The sequence below is a fragment of the Balaenoptera borealis genome, assembly GCF_965194805.1.
Source record: "Balaenoptera borealis genome assembly, chromosome: 17".
In the NCBI taxonomy this organism is placed as follows: domain Eukaryota; kingdom Metazoa; phylum Chordata; class Mammalia; order Artiodactyla; family Balaenopteridae; genus Balaenoptera; species Balaenoptera borealis.
In genome coordinates, this window is record NC_138876.1 from 27938461 (window position 1) to 27950839 (window position 12379).

At 36.4% G+C, this 12379-nt stretch overlaps 1 protein-coding gene across 3 annotated transcripts in view; it reads left to right on the forward strand.

Annotated features, from left to right (window-relative positions):
• NUDCD1 (NudC domain containing 1) overlaps window positions 1-12379 on the forward strand; it is a 93338-nt gene that overhangs the window by 10532 nt on the left and 70427 nt on the right. For all 3 annotated transcript variants that reach the window (XM_082364341.1, XM_082364340.1, XM_082364342.1), the window contains exon 2: window positions 1437-1591. In XM_082364341.1, coding sequence (XP_082220467.1) covers window positions 1437-1591 — 155 coding nt within the window. The remainder of the gene's footprint in view (window positions 1-1436; window positions 1592-12379) is intronic.

The window sequence follows — 12379 nt, forward strand, 5'->3', positions numbered from 1 at the left end:
AAGTCAGCCAGGACTCAAGGCAGGTAATAGAAGTACGAACAGGTGAGCATTTGGGAAAAAAAGATGAAAATACTTGCAATCAGAATACAGTAAGGTGAGTTTCATAGTTAAGGTAAAATATTGGCCCAGCATAGTCTACTTATGTATTTCCTGTTGGAGCAGAAATTAATTCTAGGTCACTGGCAGCCCTGAACTATAAGTTTCTCTCTACATAGAAGGGAAGGAGGAGTGGGAGGCAGATATCATGCTTGGCAGATTTAAAATTACGGAAGCAGGACTTCCCTGGTGGCGCAGTGGTTAAGAATCCGCCAGGGTTCGAGCCCTGGTCCGGGAAGATCCCACATGCCACGGAGCAACTAAGCCCGTGCGCCACAACTACTGAGCCTGCGTGCCACAACTACTGAGGCCCGTGCGCCTAGACCCCGTGCTCTGCAACAAGAGAAGCCACCGCAATGAGAAGCCCGTGCACTGCCACGAAGAGTAACCCCCGCTCGCCACAACTAGAGAAGGCCCGCGCGCAGCAATGAAGACCCAACGCAGCCAAAAATAAAATAAATAAATAAATTTTTTAAAAAAAGGAAACGTAAAATTATGGAAGCAGCTAAGAGAGTAGATCTTAAAAGTTCTTATAACGAGAAGAACAGTTGTAACTATGAGGTGATGGATGTGTTAAGTAAACTTATTTTGATAATCATTTCACAATAAATACTTATATCAAATCATTATGTTGTGTACCTTAAACTTATACAATGTCATACGCCAATTACATCTCAGTAAAGCTGGGAAAAAGTAAAATAAAGTTATGGGAGCTTCCAATGCCCTAGTGGAAAAAACACTGTTCTTTAAATAAGAAACCTTGTTTCTCTTGCAGATATGATCACTGTTTTGTTCTGTATTCTTGGGAAAGATGTGGTATAGCATTAGAGAAGTCACCATTTGCACTTACATTTATTTCCATAATTATTTTATGGGATAATAAAAACATTCTCTTTATTTCTTAATGTGTGGTAAAAAAATGAACGAGGTGATAGAGGTAGAGCTTTTTAAAAAGCACACACGTTATAAAGTGTACTTAATATTTGCCCAGAAAACAGGAAATCTTTCAATTTTATGATTTCTCTGTTCTTTTTATTTATAATTACAAGGAAGAGGTACCTAAAAGAAAAGAGTGTGGTATGAAGAGCTCTATCTCCTCTGGCCACTGTGTTCTGAGTTCTGTAAGGGCAGGGGCCTTGTCAGTTTTACTCACTGTTTATCCTCTGCACACAGTGCCTAGTAGGGGCCCAGAAATTGTTTTTGAAATGAAAAATATAGTGAATTGTCCTGAAGGCCTTGGTAATAATTATTCTGTGATTTTTTTGCCTTGTTGACATTCTGCAGAAAAGAACAATCTGAGGCAGAACTCTTGATGTTTGTTTATTTTTCTTATATTTCAGCTGTAGCAGAAGTAAAACTTCGAGATGATCAGTATACACTGGAACACATGCATGCTTTTGGAATGTATAATTACCTACACTGTGATTCATGGTATCAAGACAGTGTCTACTACGTTGATAACCTTGGAAGAATTATGAATTTAACAGTGATGCTGGTAAGAAAAAAATTTGTAATACTAGGATTTTCCAATAAATTTGTTACTTAATTTTCCCTTTTCATCTAATGTCTAGAGAATTGAGGTATACATACCTTTAATATATGGAATCCTATCATCAGTTTATGTAAGGGTTCATTTTGTTTAATTCAATTTTAATTTTTCCCCTTATTCTTGTTACTTAAATTTATTTACTCCCCTCCACTCTTACCAACAGGCAACTACTCTGATGTGTTTTATATCTCAATATTGATGTAACTGCTTTTTCTATGTGAGTAGTTAATCCTATGACAGTGGATTTATATCTGTTTTTTCCTTTCAGTTAATTTTTGCTTTATGTATTTTTAAGTATGTTAATTGAGTGCAGACATTTTATCAATAGGATTGTTTTGTCTGCTATGCAACGTCCTTTTAGCATTATAAAATATCCCTCTTTATCTCTGGACTCTGGGAATAATTTATCTTGAAGTCTTCTGATATTAATATAGCTGTCCTGGCTTTTTTTTTTGTTTAATTAGTATTTGTCTTTTTCTTTCCTTTTTCTTTGAGTTTGTCAGTGTTGTTATTTTTAAAGTGTGTCTCTTGTAAAGAGCATATAGTTGGGTCTTGTTTTTTATCCAGAATGACAATCTTTGTCCTTTAATTGGCTTAGTACATTTATATTTAATGTAATTACTGATATGGTTGGGTTTATGTTACCGTTTGCTAATTCTTTCCATTTTGTCCCATCTGCTCTTTGTTCCTTTGTGTCTCTTCCTACCTGTTTTTTTAATTCATCACAGTTTTTCTTTTTAAAAATTTTTTTCTTAAAATTCCACTTAATTTTCTCCTTTGGCTTTTTATTTAAACCTGTTTGTATTGTTATTATTTTTAATGGTTAATGTAGAGATTGTAGTACTCATCCTTAATTTATCCTACTTTGCCTCTAATTAATGTTATTCCACTTTTAAAAAATGTAAAAATCTTATGATCTTATAATTCCTTTTACTTCCTTTTCCATCCTCTGGCTATTGTCATACATTTTATACTTCTTCATATGTTGTAAGCTCCACAATACATTGTTAATGTATTTGCTTTAAGTAATCAGTGGTCTGTCGATAGCTTCCTGACTACTCTCTGCTCCTTCCAGCTTTCCTTTGTGTTGCATCTACAGAATAATCTATACAGTTTGCTTGTTTAATCTTATCACTTCTCATTTAAATTCCTTAAATATTTCCTTTATGACAAAATCCACACTTTTTAATATGTAATTTTAGAATAGGTAATGCATTCATGTGATTTAAAAAACAAGAAACTTAAAAAGGTATTTAGTAAAGTCTCTCTGATCCCAGTTTTATCTGTCCTGTGTTCAGTACCCCTTTTCCCTCCATAACTTCTTTTTTTTTTTTTTTTAAATAAATTTATTTATTTATTTTTGGCTGCATTGGGTCTTCATTGCTGTGTATGGGCTTTCTCTAGTTGCGGCGAGCGGGGGTTACTCTTCGTTGCGGTGCATGGGCTTCTCGTTGTGGTGGCTTCTCTTGTTGCGGAGCATGGGCTCTAGGCACGTGGGCTTCAGTAGTTGTGGCATGCGGGCTCAGTATTTGTGGCTCACGGGCTCTAGAGCGCAGGCTCAGTAGTTGTGGTGCACGGGCTTAGTTGCTCTGCGGCATGTGGGATCTTCCCGGACCAGGGCTCGAACCCGTGTCCCCTGCATTGGCAGGCGGATTCTTAACCACTGCGCCACCAGGGAAGCCCCCCTCTGTAACTTCTTTTTATTAGTTTCTTGTATATTCTTCCAAAGGTGGGGTTTTTTGTGTGTGTGTGTTTGTTTGATTTTGATTTTCCTGGCAAGTATAAGCATAAAGTGATATATTTGTTTAAAAAATACAAACTCCTCACCTTGGCAAATGCAGCTTATAATGCCCTTTTCTCCAGGCTTGTCTTTCACCACTTTGTACACTACATTCTAACAGTACTAAACTCTTGCAGTTACTGAAACATGCCCTGTATCCTTTTCCCTCCAGCCCTTTTCCCACATAATTTACTCTACCTGAAACATTCTCTCTTACTTGTGTGTCAGGCTGCTTCCCAGTCTTCACTTGAGTTTCAGCTAACCATTTCATCTAGGAAGCTTGCCCTGATGTCCTCCCTTTGTTCCCCCAGGGATATTCAAACCATTGGCTCTCAGATCTGCATGGACTTTGAATTTCTGCTAGGCCAGGGGTTGGCAAACTTCTTCTGCACGGGGCCAGATAATAAATGTTATAGGGTTTATGGACCAGACAGTCTTATGTCACAGGTGCTCAGTTTTGCTGTAGTAATGTGAAAACAGCAATTCACAATATGTAAACAGTGAGTGTGGCTGTGTTCCAATAAAACTTTATTTACAAAAACAACAGGCTAATTTGGCTCATGGGCTATAGTTTGCCAACACTTGGTCTAGGCTGTGGGTCTTTCTTATATTTCTGTAATCCTAGCAGCCAGCAGAAGGCTTAATCAGTATGTTTATACAATGGATAACAGTTGTTTAAAGCTTGTTCTTACTCTTTGGAGTTGGCTTTACATTCTTGATAGGATCTTTCTATTCTTCAGGTACAAGTATGAGTCTGGTTTGTTGAGATAATTTTACTGAATAAGAAAGATTTATTTTTCTTCAACAAACATTTATTGAATACTGCTGCATGCTTTGTAGCCACACACACAAATAAATTGATAACGTCACAGCGGAAGTAAGGATAAGATGCAGAAGTAGTATGAAGAGGAAATAGTTTACTACGATGCATGGCTAGGAGAGGGGTGCGGATAAGGTCGCATTTTAGAGCCAGAAGCTTGGTTTTATCAGTTCACTCATTGATATCATGATTTGGGGTACTAATTCCAACTTAAATCAAAAGATTGAAAATCTAGAATTAAAGTTCATGACTGCATTTGAAATACTGTAGATAAGCAGTGTGGACTGGTCAGTATATTTTTCTTCTATTGCAAAGTTTCCATAGGAAATAAAATAATTTATTTTATTTTATTTATTTATTTTTTTGAGGAGACTATTTACAGCTCTTTTTTTTATTTTTGAATTTTATTTTATTTATTTTTTTATACTGCAGGTTCTTATTACTGATCAGTTTTATACACATCAGTGTATACATGTCAGTCCCAATCGCCCAATTCATCACACCCCCACCCCCACCCCCCCCACGGCTTTCTCCCCTTGGTGTCCATACGTTTGTTCTCTACACCTGTGTCTCAACTTCTGCCCTGCAAACCAGTTCATCTGTACCATTTTTCTAGGTTCCATATACATGCGTTACTGTACGATATTTGTTTTTCTCTTTCTGACTTGCTTCACTCTGTATGACAGTCTCTAGATCCATCCACGTCTCAACAAATGACCCAATTTTGTTCCTTTTTATGGCTGAGTAATATTACATTGTATATATGTAACACATCTTCTTTATCCATTCGTCTGTTGGTGGGCATTTAGGTTCCTTCCATGACCTGGCTATTGTAAATAGTGCTGCAATGAATATTGGGGTGCATGTGTCTTTTTGAATTATGGTTTTCTCAGGGTATATGCCTGGTAGTGGGATTGCTGGATCATATGGTATTTCTATTTTTAGTTTTTTAAGGAAGCTCCATACTGTTCTCCATAGTGGCTGTATCAATTTACATTCCCACCAACAGTGCAAGAGGGTTCCCTTTTCTCCACACCCTCTCCAGCATTTGTTGTTTGTAGATTTTCTTTTTTTTTTTTTTTTATGACAAATCATCATTTTATATTTTTTTCACACACACACACTGTATTTTATTTTTACAAGAGATAAATAGACTGACACCAAGCATTGTACATGGATGACCACAACAAAAGCAACAATGATTGCAATTACCAAACCTGAAACACACTCATACTATGTCATAATATTGACATTCAGTCCAGTAATCCTCCACTGTAACAGCTCCTTTACTTTGCAGTGAAAATTGATTTGTATATTCTTTGCCTCTGAGTCCTTGTGGGATTTTTTTTTTTTTAATTCAGACAGAAAGTCACAAAAATTATACTCATCCTCATCAGTTCACTCAGTCCCATGTAATTAATTTTTTTTTTTCATCTTGATCTTTTGTTAGCACTTTTACGAGTTCATCAGTTTTTCATTAGAGTTCTGAAAATGCTTATTCATTCAGTTCAGCAGTACAGTCAGTTACCAGAAACCTGTACTTGTCAGAGTCTTTTCCATGAATTTCTTGAAGATGAAAGCCTTTTATAGGAACATATTTGCAAAAGCATCAGAGTACACCCAGAACTGTCTGTAAATGAGAAAAGACTTAAAAATGACCACTGTTAAAGATTTGATGAAAGTTCATAATAATGCAGTTGACAAGAAAATTAGTTATTTCTGAGATATACATTTTAAAGTAATAACTAGGATTATTACTTATAACATTATACCAGAACATATAAGAGTTTTAGAAATTTCATGTAATGTCTGAAACATTTATATTAACATATTTCCATACATATTTCCATATAAATACAAATATAAGATTTTTAGAAATTTCATGTAATGTCTGAAACATTTATATTAACATATTTCCATACAAATAACCCAATGAAAGTTTAGTATTAGTTGTTTTGTGTGTTTGTTTTTTTATACTGCAGGTTCTTATTAGGCATCAATTTTATACACATCAGTGTATACACGTCAATCCCAATCGCCCAATTCAGCACACCACCATCCCCACCCCACCGCAGTTTTCCCCCCTTGGTGTCCATATGTCCATTCTCTACATCTGTGTCTCAACTTCTGCCCTGCAAACCAGCTCATCTGTACCATTTTTCTAGGTTCCACATAAATGCATTAATATATGATATTTGTTTTTCTCTTTCTGACTTACTTCACTCTGTATGACAGTCTCTAGATCCATCCACGTCTCAACAAATGACTCAATTTCGTTCCTTTTTATGGCTGAGTAATATTCCATTGTATATATGTACCACAACTTCTTTATCCATTCGTCTGTTGATGGGCATTTAGGTTGCTTCCATGACCTGGCTATTGTAAATAGTGCTGCAATGAATATTTGGGTGCATGTGTCTTTTTGAATTACGGTTTTCTCTGGGTATATGCTCAGTAGTGGGATTGCTGGGTCATATGGTAATTCTATTTTTAGTTTTTTAAGGAACCTCCATATTGTTCTCCATAGTGGCTGTGTCAATTTACATTCCCACCAACAGTGCAAGAGGGTTCCCTTTTCTCCACACCCTCTCCAGCATTTGTTGTTTGTAGATTTTCTGATGATGCCCATTCTAACTGGTGTGAGGTGATACCTCATTGTAGTTTTGATTTGCATTTCTCTAATAATTAGTGATGTTGAGCAGCTTTTCATGTCCTTCTTGGCCATCTGTATGTCTTCTTTGGAGAAATGTCTATTTAGGTCTTCTGCCCATTTTTGGATTGGGTTGTTTGTTTCTTTAATATTGAGCTGCATGAGCTGTTTATATATTTTGTAGATTAATCCTTTGTCCGTTGATTCGTTTGCAAATATTTTCTCCCATTCTGAGGGTTGTATTTTCATCTTGTTTATGGTTTCCTTTGCTGTGTAAAAGCTTTTAAGTTTCATTAGGTCCCATTTGTTCATTTTTGTCTTTATTTCCATTACTCTAAGAGGTGGATCAAAAAAGATCTTGCTGTGATTTATGTCAGAGTGTTCTTCCTATGTTTTCCTCTAAGAGTTTTATAGTGTCTGGTCTTACATTTAGGTCTCTGATCGATTTTGAGTTTATTTTTGTGTACGGTGTTAGGGAGTGTCCTAATTTCATTCTTTTACATGTAACTGTCCAGTTTTCCCAGCACCACTTATTTTATTTTATTTTTTTAAAATATTCCCTCTTCCTCACAGCTGCAGCAAAGCAGAGGTTCTTCTTTTTTTTTTTTAATTAATTAATTTATTTATTTATTTATTTTTGTCTGTGTTGGGTCTTCGTTTCTGTGCAAGGGCTTTCTCTAGTTCTGGCAAGTGGGGGCCACTCTTCATCGCGATGCACGGGCCTCTCACTATCGCGGCCTCTCTTGTTGCAGAGCACAGGCTCCAGACGCGCAGGCTCAGTAGTTATGGCTCACGGGCCTAGTTGCTCCGCGGCATGTGGGATCTTCCCAGACCAGGGCTCGAACCCATGTCCCCTGCATTAGCAGGCAGATTCTCAACCACTGCGCCACCAGGGAAGCCCCCCAGCACCACTTACTGAAGAGACTGTCTTTTCTCCCTTGTATATCCTTGCCTCCTTTGTCATAGATTAGTTGACCATAGGTGCGTGGGTTAATCTCTGGGCTTTCTATCTTGTTCCATTGATCTATGTTTCTGTTTTTGTGCCAGTACCATATTGTCTTGATTACTGTAGCTTTGTAGTATAGTCTGAAGTCAGGGAGTCTGATTCCTCCAGCTCCGTTTTTTTCCTTCAAGACTGCTTTGGCTATTAAGGGTTTTTTGTGTCTCCGTACAAATTTTAAGATTTTTTGTTCTAGTTCCGTAAAAAATGCCATTGGTAATTTGATAGGGATTGCATTGAATCTGTAGATTGCTTTGGATAATATAGTCATTTTCACAGTATTGATTCTTCCAGTTCAAGAACATGGTATATCTCTCCTTCTGTTGGTATCATCTTTAATTTCTTTCATCAGTGTCTTTTAATTTTCTGCATAGAGGTCTTTTGTCTCCCTAGGTAGGTTTATTCCCAGGCATTTTATTCTTTTTGTTGCAATGGTAAATAGGAGTGTTTCCTTAATTTCTCTTTCAGATTTTTCATCATTAGTGTATAGGAATGCAAGAGATTTCTGTGCATTCATTTTGTATCCTGCAACTTTACCAAATTCATTGATTAGCTCTAGTAGTTTTTTGGTGGCATCTTTAGGATTCTCTATATGTAGTATCATGTCATCTGCAAACAGTGACAGTTTTACTTCTTCTTTTCCAATTTTATTCCTTTTATTTCTTTTTCTTCTCTGATTGCCATGGCTAGGCCTTCCAAAACTATGTTGAATAATAGTGGTGAGAGTGGACATCCTTGTCTTGTTCCTGATCTTAGAGGAAATGCTTTCAGTTTTTCACCATTGAGAATGATGTTTGCTGTGGGTTTGTCGTATATGGCCTTTATTATGTTGAGGTAGGTTCCCTCTATGCCCACTTTCTGGAGAGTTTTTATCATAAATGGGTATTGAATTTTGTCAAAAGCTTTTTCTGCATCTATTGAGATGATCATATGATTTTTCTTCTTCAGTTTGTTAATATGGTGTATCACATTGATTGATTTGTGTATATTGAAGAATCCTTGCATCCCTGGGATAAATCCCACTTGATTATGGTGTATGATCCTTTTAATGTGTTGTTGCATTCTGTTTGCTAGTATTTTGTTGAGGATTTTTGCATCTATATTCATCAGTGATATTGGTCTGTAAGTTTCTTTTTTTGTAGTATCTTTTTCTGGTTTTGGTATCAGGGTGATGGTGGCCTCATAGAATGAGTTTGGGAGTGTTCCTTCCTCTGCAATTTTTGGGAAGAGTTTTAGAAGGATGGGTGTTAGCTCTTCTCTGGATGTCTGATAGAATTCACCTATGAAGCCATCTGCTCCTGGACTTTTGTTTGTTGGAAGATTTTTAATCACAGTTTCAACTTCATTACTTGTGATTGGTCTGTTCATATTTTCTGTTTCTTCCTGGTTCAGTCTTGGAAGGTTATATCTTTCTAAGAATCTGTCCATTTCTTCCAGGTTGTCCATTTTATTGGCATAGAGTTGCTTGTAGTAGTCTCTTAGGATGCTTTGTATTTTTGCGGTGTCTGTTGTAACTTCTCCTTTTTCATTTCTAATCTTATTGATTTGAGTCCTCTCCCTCTTTTTCTTGATGAGTCTGGCTAATGATTTATCAATTTTGTTTATCTTCTCAAAGAACCAGCTTTTAGTTTTATTGATCTTTGCTATTGTGTTCTTTGTTTCTATTTCATTTATTTCTGCTCTGATCTTTATGATTTCTTTCCTTCTGCTAACTTTGGGTTTTGTTTGTTCTTCTTTCTCTAGTTCCTTTAGGTGTAAGGTTAGATTGTTTATTTGAGATTTTTCTTGTTTCTTGAGGTAGGCTTGTATAGCTATAAACTTCCCTCTTAGAACTGCTTTTGCTGCATCCCATAGGTTTTGGATCATCGTGTTTTCATTGTCATTTGTCTCTAGGTATTTTTTGATTTCCTCTTTGATTTCTTCAGTCATCTCTTTGTTATTTAGTAACGTATTGTTTAGCCTCCATGTCTATGTGTTTTTTACCTTTTTTTCCCTGTAATTCATTTCTAATCTCATAGCGTTGTGGTCAGAAAAGATGCTTGATATGATTTCAATTTTCTTAAATTTACTGAGGCTTGATTTGTGACCCAAGATGTGATCTATCCTGGAGAATGTTCCGTGTGCACCTGAGAAGAACATGTAATCTGCTGTTTTTGGATGGAATGTCCTATATATATCAATTAAATGTAACTGGTCTGTTGTGTCATTTAAAGCTTCTGTTTCCTTATTCATTTTCATTTTGGATGATCTGTCCATTGGTGTAAGTGAGGTGTTAAAGTCCCCCACTATTCTTGTGTTACTGTTGATTTCCTCTTTTATAGCTGTTAACAGTTGCCTTATGTATTGAGGTGCTCCTATGTTGGGTGCATATATATTTATAATTGTTATATCTTCTTCTTGGATTGATCCCTTGATCATTATGTAGTGTCCTTCCTTGTCTCTTGTAACATTCTTTATTTTAAAGTCTATTTTATCTGATATGAGTATAGCTACTCCAGCTTTCTTTTGATTTCCATTTGCATGGAATATCTTTTTCCATCCCCTCCCTTTCAGTCTGTATGTGTCCCTAGGTCTGAAGTGGGTCTCTTGTAGACAGCATATATATGGGTCTTTTTTTTTTTTCCATTCAGCAAGCCTGTGTCTTTTGGTTGGAGCATTTAATCCATTCACATTTAAGTTAATTATCGATATGTATGTTCCTCTGACCATTTTCTTAATCGTTTTGGGTTTGTTTTTGTAGGTCCTTTTCTTCTCTTGTGTTTCCCACTTAGAGAAGTTCCTTTAGCATTTGTTGTAGAGCTGGTTTGGTGGTGCTGAATTCTCTTAGCTTTTGCTTGTCTGTAAAGCTTTTGATATCTCCATTGAATCTGCATGAGATCCTTGCTGGCTAGAGTAATCTTGGTTGTAGGTTCTTCCCTTTCATCACTTTAAGTATATCATGCCACTCCCTTCTGGCTTGTAGAGTCTCTGCTGAGAAATCAGCTGTTAACCTTATGGGAGTTCCCTTGTATGTTATTTGTCGTTTTTCCCTTGCTGCTTTCAATAATTTTTCTTTGTCTTTAATTTTTGCCACTTTGATTACTATGTGTCTCGGCGTGTTTCTCCTTGGGTTTATCCTGTATGGGACTCTCTGCGCTTCCTGGACTTGGGTGGCTATTTCTTTTCCCATGTTAGGGAAGTTTTCGACTATAATCTCTTCATATATTTTCTCGGGTCCTTTCTCTCTTTCTTCTCCTTCTGGGTCCCCTATAATGTGAATGTTGTTGCGTTTAATGTTGTCCCAGAGGTCTCTTAGGCTGTCCTCATTTCTTTTCATTCTTTTTTCTTTGTTCTGTTCCGCAGCAGTGAATTCCACCCTTCTGTCTTCCGGGTCACTTATCCGTTCTTCTGCCTCAGTTACTCTGCTATTGATTCCTTCTAGTGTAGTTTTCATTTCAGTTATTGTATTGTTCATCTCTGTTTGTTTGTTCTTTAATTCTTCTAGGTCTTTGTTAAACATTTCTTGCATGTTCTCGATCTTTGCCTCCATTCCTTTTCCGAGGTCCTGGATCATCTTCACCATCATTATTCTGAATTCTTTTTCTTGAAGGTTGCCTATCGCCACTGCATTTAGTTGTTTTTCTGGGGTTTTATCTTGTTCCTTCATCTGGTACGTAGCCCTCTGCCTTTTCATCTTGTCCATCTTTCTGTGAATGTGGTTTTTGTTCCACAGGCTGCAGGATTATAGTTCTTCTTGCTTCTGCTGTCTGCCCTCTGGTGGGTGAGGCTATCGCAAAATAATTTTATTTGATAGATTACTTGACATGAATCAGAGCAAAGACTAATATGTCTCTGATTCCTTTTCCTGTCCTATTGTCTAGCTTCTGTGGACACCTTAGAATAATTTGTTATAGTTCCTTATTTGGTTTAGTCTCTCTTTTCCTGTCTGTTGACTCATTAGAGACACTATATACACATACACTCTATATACACTATATACTGGATAGTGTATGCACACAGCCAGATGCCCTATAGACATACGTGTGTGCTATATTGCCCATACATGATCATACACATCCATACTCTGCATATGCATAGTTAGCATTTTATTGTGTCTTTTAAATTTAAGGGCTTTTACTTTTTTTTTAAGATTCTGTTATGTTTTGTTTAGAAAGACAAATCTAAAATCTGGATATTCTTTAAGAATATTGACTTATGGAGCCTAACTCAGTCACGTAGTCTAATTTAATACTATTCATTCGACATTCAAAATGTTTGTTGAATACCTGCTCTATGTTATGCATTATTGTAGGCAGTGGGAATGCTGCAGTATACAAAGTAAAGTCTCTTCCAGTTTGTTAATTTACAGTAGAATATGAAGAGCTTCCTTCCCTCTCTTCCCCAATTTGAACTTGACATTGAAATAACAACCTCTTTTGTATGTTTGTAGATGTTCAAAGCAAGGTACACCTTCCTAAATATAGTGTACATTTAAATTTGTTTAG